Source organism: Lepeophtheirus salmonis, unplaced genomic scaffold (assembly GCF_016086655.4).
Source record: "Lepeophtheirus salmonis unplaced genomic scaffold, UVic_Lsal_1.4 unplaced_contig_451_pilon, whole genome shotgun sequence".
In the NCBI taxonomy this organism is placed as follows: Eukaryota; Metazoa; Arthropoda; class Copepoda; order Siphonostomatoida; family Caligidae; genus Lepeophtheirus; species Lepeophtheirus salmonis.
Genome location: NW_027294375.1, coordinates 39,602 through 61,482, shown reverse-complemented (window position 1 = coordinate 61,482; position 21,881 = coordinate 39,602). Strand labels below are relative to the sequence as shown.

General features: G+C 32.1%; 3 protein-coding genes and 1 long non-coding RNA gene across 6 annotated transcripts; 1 reads left to right on the top strand and 3 right to left on the bottom strand.

Moving 5' to 3' along the window:
* Nucleotides 1-121: 121 nt before the first annotated feature.
* LOC121131336 (uncharacterized) lies at nucleotides 122-4,791 on the top strand. The gene is made up of 4 exons (XR_005869026.2): nucleotides 122-1,023; nucleotides 1,087-1,968; nucleotides 2,026-4,617; nucleotides 4,674-4,791. It is a non-coding gene; the product is annotated as an uncharacterized lncRNA (long non-coding RNA).
* Nucleotides 4,792-10,656: 5,865 nt separating this feature from the next.
* LOC121131334 (uncharacterized) lies at nucleotides 10,657-12,171 on the bottom strand. 3 transcript variants are annotated; one of them, XM_040726814.2, is made up of 4 exons: nucleotides 12,087-12,171; nucleotides 11,854-11,953; nucleotides 11,282-11,801; nucleotides 10,657-11,226 (listed from the first exon to the last, which is right to left on the bottom strand). In XM_040726814.2, coding segments are annotated over exons 2-4 (927 nt in total). In that variant the 5' UTR covers nucleotides 11,855-11,953; nucleotides 12,087-12,171; the 3' UTR covers nucleotides 10,657-10,820. The 3 variants fall into 3 exon arrangements, with proteins under 3 accessions (XP_040582748.1, XP_040582747.1, XP_040582749.1); XM_040726813.2 differs by having other exon boundaries at nucleotides 11,873-11,953; nucleotides 12,087-12,170; XM_040726815.2 differs by having other exon boundaries at nucleotides 11,880-11,953; nucleotides 12,087-12,163.
* A 3,077-nt stretch (nucleotides 12,172-15,248) lies between these two features.
* LOC121131332 (uncharacterized) lies at nucleotides 15,249-16,062 on the bottom strand. Its single transcript, XM_040726810.2, has 2 exons — nucleotides 15,975-16,062; nucleotides 15,249-15,900 (listed from the first exon to the last, which is right to left on the bottom strand). Exons 1-2 carry the CDS (start codon nucleotides 15,978-15,980, stop codon nucleotides 15,340-15,342), a joined length of 567 nt encoding a protein of 188 aa, XP_040582744.1. The 5' UTR covers nucleotides 15,981-16,062; the 3' UTR covers nucleotides 15,249-15,339.
* A 4,624-nt stretch (nucleotides 16,063-20,686) lies between these two features.
* Nucleotides 20,687-21,404, bottom strand: LOC121131339 (uncharacterized). Its single transcript, XM_040726819.2, has 2 exons — nucleotides 21,351-21,404; nucleotides 20,687-21,276 (listed from the first exon to the last, which is right to left on the bottom strand). Exons 1-2 carry the CDS (start codon nucleotides 21,354-21,356, stop codon nucleotides 20,716-20,718), a joined length of 567 nt encoding a protein of 188 aa, XP_040582753.1. The 5' UTR covers nucleotides 21,357-21,404; the 3' UTR covers nucleotides 20,687-20,715.
* Nucleotides 21,405-21,881: the final 477 nt, after the last annotated feature.

The window sequence follows — 21,881 nt, the reverse complement described above, 5'->3', positions numbered from 1 at the left end:
CTTTTTATTATGAAACAAACATAGTATGGTTTGACAGCCAAAGCGTTTGATTGTTGTATATAATACATAACATTTATACCTTGCATTTGTTATGTTTAGAACGATCTAATAATTACACTTCAAATACTTAGAACAGATTGACTCTATATTTCATACATTAATACATATTTACACATACTTCCTATTTACAGGTTGATACTTATATCATATAATCTCCCTCCACAGTTCGATCTTACTCGAATTATTTTCAACCTTCTGACTCCGAGTTCATGTGTATCCCCATTGTCTTCCATACATTCCATTTCTTCCCCTTTCTTCAGCCTCATGAAACTTATATTTCGACATATAATGCTTCCTGTATTTAATCAAACTTGGTATTTTCTATTTTTTCCTTTTCAATAATCCGTCCAATCATCGATTATTCTTGTAATTTTGCAGTATCACCTACACTCCTATTTTCAACTCCGGTAAATCCCTCTTATTATTATTATAACGGATTTTCTCCTTCTCCCTTGGATCCTCCATTCTCCTCAAACAGTCTTTCTGTTCTTTTTCGGATCTTGGACCATAGCTCTTCCTATGAATAGGTAAACACGATCTTACCAAATAAGATCTCATTTGTTGATCTTCCATCTGCCTTTGGAGTGTTTCCAGGATTCCATATAAGAATCCATCAGATCTACATTTTCCTCCGGTTTTCTCTAATAGATTCTTAGATAATAGAAACTCAGAGCATGTCCATTACTTTGCAAAAAATGAGGTGAAGAAGGTCCACATATTACTCCCCACATCTTCAAGAATGTCTAAAATTTCCTGGAATTAAACTGATGGCCTTGATCTGTTCTTATTTTCAGTGGAATCCCAGTTTCAGAAAATATTTTCCTTAATGTCACTATTACTTCTCCCGAAGATGGAACTCTTTTGAATTCCTCTACATAAGGATATCCTGAAAAAATGCAGACGTGCTCTCAAGTGGCCTCATTCGTATTGGGTCCCTCATCATCGTTTCTTCTAGTAAACTAGGTAATCTTACTATACATTATCTACATGTTCTAATCATTTCTTTAATATCCGAGTTCATTCCAGGCCAATAAATCGTCTGCCTAGCTCTTCTTTTCGTCTTCTCGATACCTCGATGTGAACTGTACAATCCCTGAAGAACTTGAACTTGCCTCTTTTTTGGAATTACCAGCCTATTACCATATTAAACAAGACCATTTTCAATAATTAAATCATTTAATATCTTGAAAATGGTTGTACTGAATCGTTTATACAATTGTCTTTACTGCATTAACTAAATCTTTATATGTTTGATCTTTCATTTCCTCTTTTCTAATATCTTTTATTAATGGATCAACGAATTTTTCTTCATCTTCTAAATGAGTAGCTCTGATAACTTGTCCTCTATTATATTCAATATCTCTATCCAGCTCTTTATTTTTTCTCGGGATGAGACACCGGTGATCTCGATCATGCATCTGGTACTTAATGATATTTCTCCTTTATCAATTTCGTTTCAAATTGATATTTTGAATTTAAATCTAATTAGTCAAACAATATCTAGCTTATCTATGGTGTAATTATTAAGAATAGGAACAAGAAGGTTATGATCCGTAATTACAACAAATGTAGGTACGCCTGCTAGATATATTTGACATTTCTTTATGGCCCACAATACACCTGAACATTATAATTCTATCATGGAGTATCTTGGTTCAGCACTTGATAAAAATCGGGAGCCACATTGAATTAATTTCCATTCTTCATTGTGCTTTTGACATAATACATATCCCAATCCATTTATTTTCGATGCTTCAGTTTCAAAAGTGTGGTTTTTAATCTTGGATCGAACGGTGCTAATGTTGGTGATGAAGTTAAAATTTCTTTAATTTCCTTCCTTCATAAAGAATGATTGTTGTTTTGAGGATAAAAGCTCTACCAGTGGACTTACAACTTCATTCATTCTTGGTGAGAACTATCCCAATTGATTCACTAATCCCAAAAAACTTCTTAATTTCTTTCTAGATGATGGCTCTGCAAAATCTCTAATAGCATTCAATTTACTTGGATCCGCTTCAATACTCTTTTTGGATAAAATATAACCACAATATTTTAATTTAGGTTGTGCGATGTTATTTTGTGTTCTCTACATCTTTGTAGGGTTCTACGGACATTCTTAATATGGTTTTCGATATTTTGTGATACAGTGAGAATGTCATCTACGACTTTGTAAGTGTTTGATAAACCTTCCAATGCATCATGTCCACAAAAACAATATGCGTCCCCCCCCGTTGCTATGAATTCCATCGGAGCTCTATTTAAAAAATCTATACCCAAGGAGTTATAAAACACTTCATTTCCCTTGATTTTTCTTCCAGTTCCATCTGCCAATATCCTTGTTTTGCATCCAATGTTGTAAAAAAGACTCAACGTTTGTTGGAATACTTGATATTATGTCCCAATGTATTCTCATGGGATGGATTAACCTCCCAACTTGATCATTCAATTTCTTAAGATCCCCACTCAATATTCTCACTTTTCTACTAGGTTTGGGTACAACTACTAATGGATGGCACCAATCTACTGCTTTATCACCGACTTTACTTATTATTTTCATTTTATTAATTTCTTTCTTCACTTCTTCTCAATAGGTAAATGGTAGGTTTATTGCAGTATGAATTGTGTATGGTTGGTAATCTTCTTTAAGACTATTCTTCATTGGTTGCCGCTCCATAATTTTCAATCCTTCCTCATTACAAAATACATCTCTAAATTCTTCCATCAATTCTTTTTTTATATATATAATCAGCATCTCTCGTTTCTTCACAGATTGCACTGCAGCAACACACATTTGTTTTGGAAAATCCTTCGATATGATTCGCAGTTCTCTACACACTCGTCTAGACAAGATTATTTAAGGAATATATCGACATATAATAATTATATTTTCTTCACTTTTTACTTAATTTAACGCTAAAGTAATTCTTAACTTTCCAATAATTTCTAATTACGATCCATCAACACCTGAAATATTCTCTTCTTCGTACTTTTTCCCAATTATCTTATTTAATCCCATCTTCTGAACAAACTCTATTCCTGCTACAGTAACTTCTGCTCCTGTATCGGGAACTGCTTTAATTTGACCAATAATCTTTCTTTCACAAATAACATCCAGTAACACCATTCGATTATTTTTATCTTCTTTAATCCCATTTATTCTTACTGAATGAGATTTGAAAAATACTCTCTTTGATTTGCACATTAATTTAAAATGACCTATTTTTAGACACTGATTACATTTCTTCTCATATGCAGGACACTTTTCTCCATTTCTATGATAATTTCTTCTAAAATAAGAACATCTTTAACCTTCTCTTATCTGATCCTTTTTATTATTAGTTGTTAAACTTAATATCGAACATGATTTTCTTGCCAAAGTTTCTTCCTAAATTTTACCCTTTTCTTCGCTCCAGGAAATGGATATACCCTCTAAAAGTGACAACTCAGTTGATTTAGGCAACATGTATTTTTTCGTTTCTTCACTATTTATTCCAATTATAATTAGTGTTGATATCCAGTCTTCAAATGGCATCTACCTTAATCCAGCATTTTTTGCTTGGCAACATAATGCCTTGTAAAATGAACTAAAGCACACATCTTTACTCTGCTTCTTTCCCACTAACTTGACCCGTTCCAATGATGTATTAATTTGCAGCTTAAGGTAATTTTGAATAAGATTCATGTTTTCTTTTAAAGAATTTTCTCCACCCACTTCGATTGACATGACATGCTCTACCTTATCCAGCATTTCTGGACAACACAATGCCTTACAAACTACCTTATTCATTACTTCATTCTGAATCCCCATTCCCTAACACATAATTATCACATTAAGGCCTCCAATTTACAAAACTCTATGGATACAGATATTATTCCCGTCATCAATGCACATGTTGAAGAGAATCTATATATTTATGAGGCTATGATCAAGGGCTAAAAAAATTGGACAATTATGAAAACAAGAAATTGAAATTTCATTTGATTTCATATATTAAATCCTCCACTTTTTTGAGAATGAAAAAGTTAATGTACATTTGCAAACTATACTTAAAAATATCCCCATTGTTATATTACATGGTAACATACATTTATTGTTCCTTCTTTAAAGTTTAAATTAAACACTTATTTATGAAAATTTCTAAAGTGTTCGTTGGTAGGACTGAATTTCTTAGTATTCATCGTTTTAAATGATATATCACTAGTAATGGGATTGATTTGTGTTAAAGCACGAGGAAAGAGCGGAGCGAGACATATGGTACTACTGAATTAAGATCATTGTTAATATCAGCTGCCTGTTATAAGATTTGGGGGGAGAAAATGAATAATTGTTATAAAGAGGAAAACCTTCTATATTTTAAATAAGATTAGTGCATGGGAAATATAATAATTATATTGAAATTCATATGTATTTATTGAATTATGCATTTTTAATTTTTTTGCACCAAAGATAGGCGATAATTCTTCTTTTAGAGGGAGTAATTAACACACCCACAACCTATTAAATGATGAACAAAAAAAGAGAAAAAAACACATCAACAGTTTTTCCTATTATAATCGGTAAAGTTAGTTTTTTTCTTTACAAAGATCCCTTCTTTATACAACACATGTTCCAGTTGGAGTGGAAATGTCGGTGCAAGGACTTCTGAGACAACAGATAGTAGATTTGATCGTAGCACAATGTTTCAATTGGAAGATTGTATGTATACAGACCGTCCAGCTCAGCCCTGCTAATAATTGTCGGTCACTGATCAATGATCAGAGTAAATTAACTCGTGATCAGTCTTATACTTTGATCATCATTTTTTTATTATGTAACGTATCACGGCATGTAACATAAGCTAAGCTCACTTTTTTTTTATGTTCCTTTAATTGGTCAGATGGAATTACACTGAGTCAGTAGTATAAGTAAACATTATAGTATTACATTTAACTCGTATCTAACCTAGGAATCTTCTTTTTAGTCTAAATACATAAATTATAACTTTTTGTCTAGGAACGACCGTCATCAATCTTATTTAATTTAATTTAAGTGTGTTTAAAAAACACATTTATATTTTTTGAAATTTTTTACTTTAGCCTGAATAAATATGCTTAAAAAAGCCCTTAAAATCGACGTTAGAATCATTTGATATATCTACAATAGTATGTACCAAAGATTTTTAGAAGAACAAAAACAATTTCCGGAAGACGTGATGCATCCGTCAGAAGTGTAATGGGAATGTTTGAAACGAAGTGAGCGAGAACAGAGCCTTTTGATCGTCGGGAAACCGTTTTATCTTCTCAAATACATTTTCGTGTTCATGCAGCCATTGAAAATTAATATTTTTCTTTTGTAAGCCACGAAGGGGTTGTGTAGCGTGTGCGAAATCTGGAAGGAATTGACCTAATTGATTAATAAGGCCAAGGAATTATCTGAGATCATTCAAATTGCTTGGTGAAGGAAATTGGTGATATGTTGTTGGATCAAACATTATATCCTCCATACTTCACAGATTCACCTATTTCAATTTTTGGTTTTGACAGTATGATATAATTTTCCTTACAACCTAAATAAGTACTAATTTGACTCTATTTATAAGTTCTTCAGGGCTGAAAGCGAATATGAGGATGTCATCGACGATTTTCTTTACTCCTTTCAAACCTTCTAATGCTCTGTCGCCTCTTAAATAAAATTCATCTCCTGAAGCATTCAGTCCCATTGGATCTCTACAATATCGAAAACAATATCCGAAGGGTGTAAGGAATGAGGTCATGTTGCTAGACTTTAATGAATATGTTTAGGCATGTGTAATCCACGACGAACGGTACGGATTCATTTAGTTTTTGAGAATGAGGTCATGTTACTAGACTTGTCATCGAGTTCATCCAGCAAATATCCCTTAGTATTATCCAATAAATGGCGTTGAAGATGATAGTTCTATCGGAGATGGGAAAGGATGAATAGGGGGTTTAATGAAATTGTTTAGGCATGTGTAATCCACGACGAACGGGACGGATTCATTTAGTTTTTGAATGAACAGACAATGACTGATCCCATCAGTAGGTTGGTGAATTTGTTCAAATTGGCATTCATAGAAACAAGAGAGTGTAGAAGAAAGCTTCATTTCAGGAAGAAATGAAAGAGTTCTTTGACATATGTAGATTTGTCTATCTTCTAGCTTCTTGTGTTAGAATGAGATGCGAACTAAAGGGTGGCATGAATATCACCTGAACTATCACTGTGATATAAAAGTTTCTAAGCTTGAGGTGAAGTTTATCCATGACCAGCAAGGTGAAAGAAGAATGAAGATTGTATGCCTTGACTTGAAATAATAAGAATATGGTAAAAAGGGAAAACAATGAAACATGAACCGTACAGATTGAGTACTTTCTCTTGAAGTCATTCATTTATTTATAACTAAAACGATAGCACGTTTTTTATATTTATCTATATTCATATTGATATTCTAGTCTTTATAACGTTATATTGAGTCAATTATTTTACTTTTTAATTATAAATTAATTATGTCAGATGATAAGAATAACGTATTGTAGTTCTCTGATAATGATTTAGTCTGTAAGCTCTGCAACCTTAAGGAAGTAGACGATCTTTTTGATGATGAACATACTCATTTTGAAGGGAGCGAGTATAACGCCCCTCATAAACCATCCATCAGATTGCTATCCTAGAGTCTGAGTTACTTAAAATGATGGTCAAATTTAAAAGATTAGTTCTCTCCTATCCATTGGGATTCAATTGATATTTAGAAATTAATACTGAAATATCAACTTCCAGGTTTGGCATCTATTTTTCAGAGTGGAGGTTCGAGTAAGGAGAATTAACTTTAGAGGAGATAAAATTACACATCTATATGCTTAAAGGCATAACTTTTCTTCAAATTATTCGCAAATTTGCCAGTACTGTCTTTGGAGATTACAATTGTATACCTACTGAGATGAAAGCAGGAGAACTGAAGGCACAGTTTTAGGATCTCTACTGCTGGGTGAGTAGTTTTAATGTAGTACAAAATAGCATTTATATTATTAAGGCTCTATCTCCTTAGATAAGTGAATTTTGACCTCCATGTTTCCTTGAAGTGATCCACTCGCTCCCATTGTCTATCAATTAAACTTCTGGATCTTTGCTTTCGGTACCAAGGTTTCCCGTTGAATTTGATAAGTGGTTGTACACGAAAATTCTCCTATGGGGGACATATTAATAATTTTTCCAGAGAAGATTGACATGAAATATGTTCTGATACCAGTACTTTGCAGCCCATGTGATCGTATAATGACTTAATAGGAATTCAAATTACTAATAACATATATACATTAAATAGTCAGGAACGAGATATTTATGCTAATAAAAAATAAAGGAACACACAATTAATAACAAACCACTTAAGAAATAAATGCTAATTTTCAATTGTTGATAGATTATTTTAATTATTTTATAGTATCATTGCAGACTAATTAGTTTCACATCCATAAGGTGGATGGTGATAAATGTGTGAATTGAGTATTTTCACATAAATGAATGTAAAACTAAAGAGCAAAAAAAAAAAAAAAAGATTTACAGCAAACAAGTTGAAAAGAAGGATCGCAAATTCAAGTATAATTTATATACTTTATTTCTTTTAATTTATTATGGAATCTGAGGTAAACTCTTAAAACTTAATAAGGTCAGAATTCAATAAAGGTTTCCTTATAAAAGTTCCATCAATATCTGTCCCATGTAGTGCGAGATCCATTTGCCCTCTTTTCTCACTAAAAAAAAACCCGTACATTCTCATTGCAGACCAGTATTGAGCTGTCCCAACTTCTGATTTAACCTCATGAATTTGAATCAATTCCTCCACCTCCGGAAAGACCATAACAAATTATTGCATAAAGGAATTAAAGATGGAGCCTTGAAGTTCGAAGCCTTGTCCGAGAAAAAAAAAAAGGAAGTCATCCTCATAAAGGACATCTTGGTAAATTTTAGATGGGACCTACTCCAAAACATGGAGACCATGGAGACTAATATTCCACTAGATGTCATGCAGCAGTGGGAAGCTAAGAACACAGTACTTTTAGGACTTGGCTGACTATTAGAGTATTCTCTAAAATTATTCTTGGTCAAAAAGCTCATCCGCTTCCTTGAAGGATAAGTTACAGAGCTGTTAAAGCACTAATCTCGAAAGACTCTCATAAACTCATCTTATCATCTCCCATAATTTATCACTAAAATAACTAAACTACAATTAATTCTTATATTAATACACGAATATATTAGTTTATAGGTGGAGTTTTTATTAACTCGAAGATAAAAAATCATACCAAAATACAGCCCCTGGCCGACAAAAAAAAAGTAAATTCTGACCAAGATGAATTTCACCTGTATATTTTTTTTCGTGCTCGTTTCGCTAGTTGGTTTAAATCAGTTCCCTTGTCTCACTTGATATGTTATTGCAATTTTTGATTAATAAACGAAATAAAAAGTTATGACATCAAAGGATTATACTTTTTTTCTTTTTTGGTGGAGAGGGGCCTTGGTTTTTCAAATTTTTTTGAAAAAAATTTCAAAAATTCCATAAAAAATTAAATTTGTTGGAAAAAAAGTTGTAAAATTGAATTAGATTTTTGGGGAAAAAATTTCAAATATTAAATTTTCTAGTAAAAAGCAAAAAATTGGGCCCTCCAGTGCCCCTTGCAGACGCCCCTGTATATGCTGATGCTTCATTTCCAAAAGGAAACTAATACAATGTAATGTTAATCTCTTGTCATATATATATGTATATATTTGCCCGTCATATTTATATGAAGAAATATTGGCTATCATATAGAAATACAAATGTATAGCCACACTCGAAATACAATATTATAATCACTATAATTACTAGCCCAGAATATCAAACTGGTACAGGGCTACGATAAAAAATACCGTTGATTTACATAAGTTAAGTTTTGGGAGTACTATAAGAATGTAATATATTTTCCGTGGAACACAATTTATTTTTGAATCAAAAGTACTACTAAAAATGGAACTTGTAATATAACTATTAATTATTAGTCATGTTTAAGGTTGTACCCGGTGCAGGTTGAGGGGCTCTATCTGTCCCGGTCTCAGTTCTTTCATCTCAATGGTTTCGGTCTCAGTTCATCTATATTATTATCGGTAGCCGCCTTGGTCTCGTTTACTAGAAAATTCAGTCCATAGAAATTATATGGTATAATTGAAGGGCCGTATCTACTTCATATGCACAGTGCCCAAGTTCCAGCAGGGGCCCTGAAAACTAAGGTTGCTTAAGACAATGATTTCCAAAGTGTAGCCGTGAGGGGAGGCATGGGAGGGGGTGCAGGAAGATGAAGAATTGAGGATTGCTTTCAGTCCACACATACACATGTTTAGTATAAAGGGGACTCAGCTAAAAAAAAATTAGTGTTGGTATAGTAAAGTTTGGGAAACCTTGGCTTAAGAAAAATTATAGTTATCATAATATAGGTCCCCGAAAAACTTATTAGCAGACCATAATCTACCCGAGCCCTTCCCTCTTGTATTTACATTGTCTGGTCCCTAAACCCACTTTTGCAGATCCATAAGAAGCCCTGATCTATTTTGAACTAAGACGCACCTGTAGTATCACCCTGTAGCACTTGAAGAACCGGAATTGCTAGACCAATAAGGGTCTATATTCTATAGAGAGTAAGTCTTTCTTTAAAGTAGCATAAGCTCTAAGTTCTTGATTTCAATGTAAGTAAAATACTTTGTTTTCCTCATCTTTGTCAGAATAAAAATCTAAGTTCTCCAAACCGCAAAATTGTTTTTCTACTAATATATTTTGCTTATAAATCATACAAAATATTTGTTTTCAATGTCTATTCGACGTTTGAGACGTTTACACAAGGAAATACCTATGATTTGAACGTAGCTAAATAGAGTGTACAGAGGCCACCCTGAACTAAACCCGAAGAATATATAGGATTGTAATCTTTTAGTAGGGAAAAAATATATAAATGTATGTAATTCATTTAAAAAATTGTGAAGAAATAATACGATAATGTTAGCATAGGAGTGCTTAAGAGATAAATAGAAGTTGGTGATTGGCTTATTTGCATAACTATCAGTGGATTTTGGTCCTTTTTCTGTTTCTTTTTGGGGAAAGGTTGCGTGATACAATAGAGGTAACGACGTGATCAATGAAGGATATTGATTTGTTAATTACATTTTGATGATAATATTAATTAATATCTTCAAATATGTAACAAATGAATACGGTTTTCATGATTAAAGTGCAAATGAATTAATATTATTGACTTCTATAAGACTGAATTGATCTATTGATAATATAAATGGGGTGGGCACTCCATATAGGAGTTCAGATTTTTATCTTTTATTTCATATGGTCGAATGTGATATTTATTCACTTTGGAAGCATTATCATTTTGTAAGGATTATATCTTCAAATTTCTAACTAATATTCAACTAAGTTTGTCATTTATCATTATAAGCATAGAGTATATCTTCAATATTACTTAAATTTAGTGAAATAAGCTTACTTTTGAAAGAAGTATTTTTTGACGATAAGATATATAACTTTTTTTCATTAAGATAGCGTCTATAAAATCTTAAATTAATTGAAGGTAATGTGAATTGACATATATTTTAGCCACACAATAAGTTGGTTATATTAATTTACTACATTAATATTTCTATAAAATGCCTATTTAATACTAATAACAAGGTTTAAAATAAAATAAAACTGGGATTAACGATTTCCTCAACATTTGGTAGACATCTCTTATCGAAATGATGTTTTCTTCATATTTCGTTTAGCATTGCCATATTCCTTTTGTTCTGTATTCCACAAATTTTTCATGGCCCGTGTTGCTGTTTCAGGGTCTGACTGTTGTTCTTGGATACGAATAAGTTTATCATAATTGGATTTGGTATTTTGAATTCTTTGCCACGTTTCTTGACTTTTTAATAATGCATTTTGTGCATCTCTCGCGACTTCAATTGGATTTTGTGCTTGAATAGTTATTTGCTTTTGTTGATTTTGCGGAGGATTACTTGATAATTTGGATCTATAAAAGTTTTGTATATCGTTATGAAGAGAGTCCCTTGACTTATGCTGACTCATTAATGTCTTTCTTTCTTCATGCTCTTTCATCTGTTCTTCAACCATTTCGTCCAACTCCATTGACCTTAAAAAATAGCAAATATAAATTTGATTAACATTTTACAAAGCCTCATTATTACTTTTCAAGAGCTTCCTTTTGCATCTTTTCAATGGCCATTAAACTTCCAAGAGCACCAAATGTGTTGCTTCCAGATGATTTGGGATGGGAATTTTTAGGTTGAGGTTTGTGTGAATCCTCAAAAAAAGCTTCCCCTTCCAACGTAGAATTCCTTTTCCATATACCCATATAGTCACTGTCAAATCGTACTAGTTTCGGCTCCATTTTTTGTGGAGACGTACGTTGTACAGGGAGTCCATGTCTAGACTTATTGACACTCTTGTCAAACACAGATTTATTAAACGGTTCTAATCCACGATCTTCTATCTGGTTTCGTTGTTCCTGTCGATAATTTGCGAGCATATTTTGTCTATTGTTTTCTCTAATATTGGTGTTGATTGCATTTGTAATGTCCATATTAATTATATTTGCATATTTATTTGAATCCGCTTTTTTAAGGAGTCTATTTTTTTCGTTCATTAACTCCTGTTGACTTTTTCTTTGGTGCATCAAATCCATCATGTGTGATCCTTGTTTTGTCACTTAAGTATTCAAAAGAGGATAATATGTATTAATAATTTACTAAAGTATTACTATTTGGTATTGAAGTTACTCTTTACGAAATATATGTAGACGATAATTCTCCTGAAGGAACAGGGTTAAAATGTACTCCCAAAACTAAAGGATCACCGAACTGAAAAACAAAAAATCAAAATTACATAAAAAAGGAATTTAAAGACAAATTGGTTTTCTTGAAGGTTGATAATAACATTGTCAATATTTTTAAATTGTTCTGACAAAGAGTTAATAATTATAATTTGCCTCACCACGATAAGTAGAATCCAACTCCTATTCCATTAAAATTTTGAATACAATTTATTTTTAAAATGAGTGACATAAGTTAACACTTTTTTAAACTTCTTTTTACATTTATTGGTTAATAGCTGGAAATATTTCTTATTATATACATATTGTTGATTAAACAATGCTTTCTCAATCGTCAGTAGAGTTGTAGCAAATATGACCTCTCGCTATGTAAAAATAAAAGAATACGGAAATGAAAGGTATACCCCTGACATTTCAAAGATTGTTTGAGGGGAGAGCAGCTTAAAAGTCATGACGTTTCATTAAATTAGCTGTAAACAGTGATGTACCTTTTTTAAATAAAAAGTTCAGAGTACTTCTTTGATATGATTGACCATTTTCATTACCTGTTATAATATAACGAATAGCTCATCTGGCAACACTTGACAAGTCAAATGAATCAAGACGATATCACAGACGGAGCAACTTCCAAGACACAAGCTTTCAACCCAGACTTTTTTCCTGACATTGCTGTTGTTTCGTCTGATATACATCCTTTCAAATCTTCCCGTTGTTATCATTGTTGCTTATAAAATGAATTTACTATTCGAAAAAAATCTTTACCTTTGATTGTGGCTTCAAGTACTACTGTATTTATCAATAATTATTCCTTATTGCAGCCTTCTTCAACATATTGAACAAATATAAAAAACTGAGCCTACTTATTTGTTATTTTTTTTTTTTTTTACATCAGTTGAAACGTCCAATTCAATTGCAAATCCAATATTTTACCTTTTTTAAACTCACTAATACAACTTGTCTCAAAATATCAATTTTTAGCAGTTCCAAGTCTCAAAAACGAATAAACAAACTATTAAAAAATTATTTCCAGTTGTATAAACTAGGGATAGGCTATAGCCTACTTATATTTTTTAAATGTGTGAGCTTTTAATCAATATTATGAATAAGTGTAGTCTATTTTTATTTTGTCAGTCTATTTAACTCATAAATTAACTTAAATATATTAACCAGGGCTCCCACTAAAAGTCCCTACATTTCCTTACGCATACATTACGTCATAAATGTGTTTTTTTATTGATAACGTAGAAAACAAATTGGCTCAAATATTTAAATTACGCTAGCATGTATATAAACAGAAACTGTAATATTTGTATGTCCGAATAATAAGACTAGTATTGTAAAGACAGTAATTTCTACGATCAAATGTAATATGATTGATTTAAATGAAATTTTTAATGTTGTACCACCTTGAAAAGGAAAATAGTATGATCAAAACTTTGCATGGTAAAATCATATGTCTCATGAAGGTATTGAGCTAAACTTATTATAACGCCCGATCTTGATAAAATAATGAAATATTTCATTTTGTGAGAGAAGGTTGTATTATGAACGATAAAGATTCATACATATATGACAGGATAATATATACTTATAAGTTGAAAAGTGCTTGGGAAGAAAGGATAGAACATGGAATAATTATTATTATTTATTTTTTTTCAAGGAAAAAATAGAATTTACCATTATGCCAAATATGACCTTTTCAATTATAGGTATAAAATGAAGATGATTCAATTGAGATCCAACTCTAATATTTATCATACTCATAATGAATGAGTAGATTAAACTTCCAACAAAAAATTGACAAAATCAAACTTAAAACTTGGCTGAAGTACCGATTTACTTCTTTCGAAATAATGTTTAAATGGTATTTTTTTTTGTACAAATATTATTTTTTTAATAAAAGTTGGATTAATGTATGTAAGTGCTCTTGTGAGTATTTTAAAGCAAATATTTTTCTGAGGGGAGTTATATTCTACTGAATTTTGAGTATCCTTTTGTAAAAGTCCAAACTTTGAAGAACTCCAAAATAGGTCCTCGCATAAGTCTACATTTTCAGACAAAGTGTTCCTTTGGTGGGATGAACATCCTCATCAAAAAAGTTATTAAAATAGGTGATGATGATGTTGTTAGAGTGTTTACACTTGACATGAAATTCCCCAATTACTTTCTTTTGACGAAAAAAAAACAAAACTACTTAATTATACCCTTAAGAGCCTCTATTTTTTTTTGTTACTAACAAAAATTAGTAATGTATATAGCATTTATTAGGACATAAGCCATGAATTTGATCATTCGATATTTCAATTTTTAACTTCAACATTAGTGACTTGAATCAAGCAATGAATAAATCGAAAACGCACTCGGGAGAAATTATTCTCTTGAAATCAATTTGTGTAGATTATCGTCTCGATCCTTCCTCTAAAAAGAAAAATACTTCTTGTATATGGACTTTAAGGAAGGTTCTTACGTCAGATGGAGGAAATATAATACTATTAAGTTTATTTATACTTAATCAGTGCAACTCCATCTGACAAATTAAATGAATATTTAAAAAAAATCAAGAAATTAATATTCTGTAATCCTAATCCATATTCAAACTTAATTTTGAAAAACGAGTCGAAAGATTAAACATGTTCTTTATATCCTACAAAAAAATAGTCCAGACTTTTTTTCTGTAGGTTCAGGTTTTTTTAACATCATTGAAATATTCAACCAAAACTAAATCCAATTTGATTAAGAAATTATACGTATTGATTAGAATTCTAGCGTTATAAATAATGCACATTTTATTAATGGTCAACATTGAATCATTGGGCTGTTATGGTTCTGACCAAACAGCCCAATGACTCTCACTACATTATCATCAAATTGCAAATTTATAATTAATCATCACTAGTAATGTTGTTGATTATATCTTCTTTAAATACATAATTATTAAATCATTAGTAATGTAGAAAAGTATCTTATCATTTTCTTTAAAAAAAGTGGAATGTTTTGAGTATTTCAAATTTTAGTTGTGTATGATGCCAAGAATGTCCAACACCCCAATCTTGACGTTTTGTAAAATTCTCAAGGCGCATTCCAAATAAAAGAGGGTCAAAAAGTTAAATTTTGCCACACACCATTTGTGGTATGAATTTATATAAAATGTTCTTTTATATACAGAATTACAACATTTCAGCGAGACATTAATATTCAGTAAAAAAAATTGGTGAAAAAATTATCAAAAGAAAAGTACATATTTCAAATTGTGTTAACCAAATCCTGACTAGCTATTGCTTCAATAGTTTATACGGGTTAAAATAAGAAATTAAGTCACAAAATTATGGTTGTAATAAAAATTCATTTCTCATTTATTTTCAAAATAAATAAATATAACTCTGTCATTTATAACTAAATTAATATCCTCGTTGTTTAAGAGTGATAAGGAGCAGGGGTAGGATGGTAGGAAGCGTGCTTGTGAACGGGTTTGTAGGTATCGTAGTGAGCTTGTCCCTCGTATTTGACATCAGCGACATATCCAGAGTAAGCATCCGCAACGTTGTAGTTGACAATTTGAGTACGACCATCGGGAAGACCAACTCTGTATTCACCCGCGGTGGAGTATCCGTCTCTGTTTTCGTTTTGAGCAAAGTTGGTTCCTGCATAGTCATCAGCGACGGCATATCCGTATTGGTAGACGGCAGGGGTGTCGTAGGATTCAGCGTGATAGGGAGACTTGTGAGCGGGAGCTGGGTGGTAAGGAGCAGGTTGGTGGACAATAGGGACTGAATGGTAGGGAGCTGGCTTGTGAAGGATGGGAGAGGAGTGATAAGGTGGTGATTGGTGGACTGGAGCATGAACAGCATGACGATGGGAACCATGAGGTTTGTGGAGGGAGGTGTGAGAGGGAGCAGAATGGCCATGTTGGATGGTTTGATGGCTAGATTGGTCAGCAGACACAACTGCCAAAAGTGTTGAAATTGTAATAAAAACCTGGAGATAAATAAAATATATAGATATTTTCATAATATTAGAGAAATCATGGAGATTCAAATGTTAGAATTTACCTTCATTTTTGTGTTGTTTCTTCGTTTGTTGGTCAGTGTCAAACTAGATGAATATATCAGTAGATGCCCCGACTTTTATACATGAATATCCAAGACAGAAAAAAAACCTTTTGAAGGCGGCAACACCCCGTCTACTTTCCCAGGTTGTAATGAGTGTATTTCTCTTGTATTGTGTATACTTCAAATATGTCGACTGTATATACTTTTTTAACCGTTGTCCCAATAGTCTCATAATCCCAAGACTTTTGGTCAAGGGGAATCCTCATTATAAATATGATTATTTAAAGCATTAGATATAGCCAATTTTGTTATATCAATTTAATAATTATATTTTCATAAAAATAGTATCTTGAATCTAATTTCTTTACCGTAGTCTTGACTGTATTTTAATATACTTTGATTTCAGCAAGGCCGTTGATAAAGTCCCTCATAGGGAACTTCTCTTTAAATTGTCCAACATCGGTTTAAAGGGTCAGTTGATATACTGCCTTAGTTCCATATTTACGAATACGATATAGTGTGTAATGAGCAGTTGTACTATTTCTGACCCTTGGGAGGCCTCTTCATCTGTTAGCAAAATATTTTCTAGAGCCATACTGTATACCTTTAATTTAAATCTATTCATTCAACTATAAAAGCAAATCAGTTGAGTAATACGTAATAAGTCGTATAAGTAATAGGAATTAAGAATCAGTGTAAGTGGACTTTTATGTTTTCCAAGAGTTAGGGTCATAGGACGGGAGAGGGAATTGACTTAAGATATGTCTAACTTGATCATCCATCTTAATAGATGCTGGAATTCAGAATTTTGTATTCTGCGAAAGACGGCAAGATTTATTTTCATCGGAGCTATCTCTGTTTATACTTTGTATGACGTCACTTTACTTGAAAATACATATGATGTCATATTTTGATATGGAACTAGGCCGAACGGTCCTTTTGGGCCGGTCTACACCAAAGTATGATACCTGGTTTTTTTTTTTTTTTTTCTGTTAGAGCGAATTAGTTCAACAAAAAATATAACGGTCTTTGACCAGTTTAGGATTTCCAGATCGAAATGAAACACTATTTTTAATTATATAATAATGAAGGTAATTCGAAATTTGGAAATTGATCAGTTAGAGTAAGTCTCAAAAGCCGTAACCCTTCATTGACTTTTGTGCTCACTTTTCCTTCATAAATCTACACCCCCCCACCTCAATAAACCCTTAAACAAACTCTTCCACGAAATGAGACTCTCTGATCACATAACCATCTACCTCACAAAAATATATATTGACAATTTCAAGCATTGCTTATGTTATAGATTGGATAATATCTGGGATTTCATACCTTTATGATTTTGTTGGGGAATTAAAGGTGTCCTCTATCGATTTTTAGTTCCTTCTTTTTTCTTTTCTCTACGACAATTTTTTTTCCACTTATATTGAATATGATAATCCTCAAATGAAAAATAGGATTAATAAACCTGATGTAAAAGGGTTCTTTGGTTTTTTTTTATTTGATTTATTAATCCTACTTTTAATTTGGGGAATAAATATTCAATATACTTATTAGTGTAAAGACTTGGTCCAGTACCCAATTTTTTTTATTTTTTTTTTTGGTTCGGTCTTAAGTGATTTTTCTAGACCGATTTTTCGGTCCAGACCGCGATCTCAGACCGTCGACTGATTTTGTAGACCCATTTTGATTTGTTCTCAATGTATGGACCAATTTTTTTCGGTCATATATATCATGAGAGAACTTCTTTTTTTTTTAGATCATCTGTCATTCATTTTTTTCAAAAAAACTCTCGAAAGTGCACGATCAGTTCTAGAACAAATACTGGTTTCATATAAGAGGATCAAAATTAATCCGAGCTATCCCTGTTTAAACTTTGTATAACGTCATTGTACTTGAAAAAAATATGATGTCATGTTATAAACAATTTATCTGTAAAATCTGTCTAGAATGACCGATTTTTTTTTGGACCAAACTAAACTGATATTTTCCTTTGGACCGATCTGAAGTGAATTTTTATATAAGACCGGTCCATATCTACTTATCAAGAACTAATTCGGTACAACAAAAAATACAACGGTCTCAGGCCAGTCTAGGATTTCAAGACCGAAACCCAACACTAAAAATTATATACATACAAAGGAGAAAAAAGATGGTTTTAAGGTTAACAAAAGGACTCTGAACCGTCATAGTCCCAAATTATTATGATTCCAGATATTTCCTAATTCGGATGACTGAAAGAAAAACTGAGATCAATTTTAAATTCTGTGCTCATTGATTAATTCATTTTATGGCTTGCATTCATTTGTACAAAATGAGTGTTCACTTCTGTAATTTTTATATTTTATAAATACTAATTATATATCGGCCCTTATAATAGGAGGAGGTTCCTTGAATCAAATTCAATTTTAGCACACATTTTCGAATGCAAAAGTATCTTTTAAGCACTCTAGAAAAAATAATTTTTATTTCCAGCCATAACTATTTTTTAGGGTGACCTGTTAATTCGATCTTTTGTTGTATTTTAATCAAAAAATGACGTTTGTAAAGATTGAGTCTTTAAAAGGGTGTTTTTTTTTATCTCTTTAGCTATTTGACAATGACTTTTTTTAAATATATATTCTCAATTTATAAAGGGATTCAGAAGTTTCAATTTTATAGTTATATTGCCGAAATTTTTCTTTATTTATATCCAGAGTGCTGAAAACTTAATTCTCTCATTTTCATGAATCAACACCCCACCATGGAGACATGAGACATGGAGTGTCGTCTTCAACATTTCTAATCAACGACTCTACCATTATCAACCATAATTTAAGAAGGCAACCACAAGCTAGAGGAATAAGTTCTGATTTGCGAATGCTAGTAAATATGCCTCCGCGTGCCAGCAGTTGATCGTGTGCCATAGTTTGTCACCCCCTGCCCTAGTTATGGGCTTTGACTATTGCTGTTTGTCGAAATAAATGACTAGAATAAAAAAGTAACACTTAAAATTTATATCAGATGGTTAACTAGGTTTGTTTAACTTTCCTATGAGCTTTGGAAAAGTCGGTAAATGATTTATCATCTATATGTTTTTGTATCAACCTAAAGTTCTTGAGTTTCCCACAAATGTAATTCAATAATTTTTCACTATAATCAATATTCGACTTCATGCTTATATTCTCAATTAGGAGGTCAGATATGACCTCCTAATTTCAGTAGAGGACTGTGTACAGTTCCAACACATTTTGTTTTGTTTTGTTTTTGTCTCAATTACTCCTCGTTGGTCTGGTTTAGACTCACTCAATTTTAATATAACATACTTATTTATGCTTACAATTGTTTGAACCTACTTAAAGATTATACCTGGCAATAGTTTGACAACAAATTGCATTTGTCTACGCCCTATAGCCATGAACGGTTACAATAATTAAAAAAATATTGAATTTTTGTTAGAAACTATTTTAAATAATATAGATTTATATATTTTACAAAAATATATATATATCATCTTGCGAATGCCCCTGCTAGACCACTTTTTGTTAGTTAAAAAGTCCAGCTTTAGCAAATATAAATGGAAAATTTTGATTGGAACTGCACAACACCATTGAAATCGTGGTCATATATGTAGGTGGTCAAAGACTTGTCAAATTCCTGGTGTTATAGATAGGAGACATTCCCTCTCAAAAAACCTATTACGGTCTTTCATAGAATTCTACCTAATTTTTTATTCCCTTGTTTCCCAGATGAGTAATTTTTCTTTTTTATACTTAATAAACTTACATCTTTTGGTATATAATTTGTACTTAGATAACTTTTTTGTTGCTTTGGAGATGGGCACATTAAACGAATTTATAACTAAATATATTAATATTAAATTTCCTAATAAAAAAGCTAAAATTTCTTCATTTAAGAGGGAAGTTCCTCTGCCCACCCCCTGCGGACGCCCCTGTTGGGCCATATTTTTGTATCTAAAATATTTAAAACTGGTTTTGATAAAATGTTTATCTCAACAAGATAAAATTATTATATCACTTTTTTGAAAATAGGAGGTTTAGTTTTTAAAGGTGTATTGCCTGTAAATTTAACCAAATCCTATAATTTTAAGCAAATTTTTGAAAAAGTTAGATCCAAAAAAAAAAAAAAAAGAATAGGAGCTTCATCGTTGACGAAAAAGATTAAGCATATCTTTTTTTCTGGTAAAACTATAGAACAGATCCGTCCAATCATATAATATTTTTTTGTAATAATAATTTAAAATTTAAATTGATATCTTCATAAACATATTATTGAATTGGTAATTAATATGTGAAGTATTTGAACAAATACTTATACAAGTCCAAAGGAATTTATTTACTAGTTTAGTTGTTATTGGAAACCTGAACATTGGTTGTTGTTTTTAAACTTTCTAACGCAGTTTGAGGAGAAATCACATATATATTCAATGTGTGTTCATAAACGACGTAGCGTAAGGGTGAATATTTGTGGATAAATTATAGATATACGCCCTTTCTGGACTCAAAGTATAATTGAAGATCGAAAACAGTGGGACTTACGTTGATTACTTTTCTCTGATAGCTGCTATTCTATTGAGATGACATCATAAATATCCCCCCTACTTTTCCCTCAACATTTAGAGAGATTTGAAAATGAAATTAAGTCACAAAATTATGGTTGTAATAAAAATTCATTTCTCATTTATTTTCAAAATAAATAAATATACCTCTGTCATTTATAACTAAATTAATATCCTCGTTGTTTAAGAGGTATAAGGAGCAGGGGTAGGATGGTAGGGAGCGTGCTTGTGAACGGGTTTGTAGGTATCGTAGTGAGCTTGTCCCTCGTATTTGACATCAGCGACATATCCAGAGTAAGCATCTGCAACGTTGTAGTTGACAATTTGAGTACGACCATCGGGAAGACCAACTCTGTATTCACCCGCGGTGGAGTATCCGTCTCTGTTTTCGTTTTGCGCAAAGTTGGTTCCTGCATAGTCATCAGCGACGGCATATCCGTATTGGTAGACTGCAGGGGTGTCGTAGGATTCAGCGTGATAGGGAGACTTGTGAGCGGGAGCTGGGTGGTAAGGAGCAGGTTGGTGGACAATAGGGGCTGAATGGTAGGGAGCTGGCTTGTGAAGGATGGGAGAGGAGTGATAAGGTGGTGATTGGTGGACTGGAACATGAACAGCGTGACGATGAGAACCATGAGGTTTGTGGAGGGAGGTGTGAGAGGGAGCAGAATGGCCATGTTGGATGGTTTGATGGCTAGATTGGTCAGCAGACACAACTGCCAAAAGTGTTGAAATTGTAATAAAAACCTGGAGATAAATAAAATATATAGATATTTTCATAATATTAGAGAAATCATGGAGATTCAAATGTTAGAATTTACCTTCATTTTTGTGTTGTTTCTTCGTTTGTTGGTCAGTGTCAAACTAGATGAATATATCAGTAGATGCCTCGACTTTTATACATGAATATCCAAGACAGAAAAAAAAAAAAAGCTTTTGAAGGCGGCAACACCCCGTCTACTTCTCCCTGTTGTAGTACCTCCTCACCTAGTGGGATACATATAGACTTTTACCACAAAGGGTGAAAAGTTGGAAATACTATAATGATAAATATTTATGTCAATATTATTTTATTATAATCTTCATAACCAGTTGCTGAATACTAATTCCATAGTTAGAAAGAATTTTTAAATTGTTTTCAGCTGTTTCTTTTTGAAAAATGGTTACAAAAAAAATGAGGATAATTTTAATTAACTAAAAAAAGGATTATATCATAAGAGATAAAATATTATATACATATGTTTTGGAGGAGATCAGCTACAATCAGCTGTGACAAAGGAGTACTAGAAAATAAACAAGGGGATTGACTGGAAGTACTCCAATGCCAATCCTCACTTCTACTTTGAGTCCAA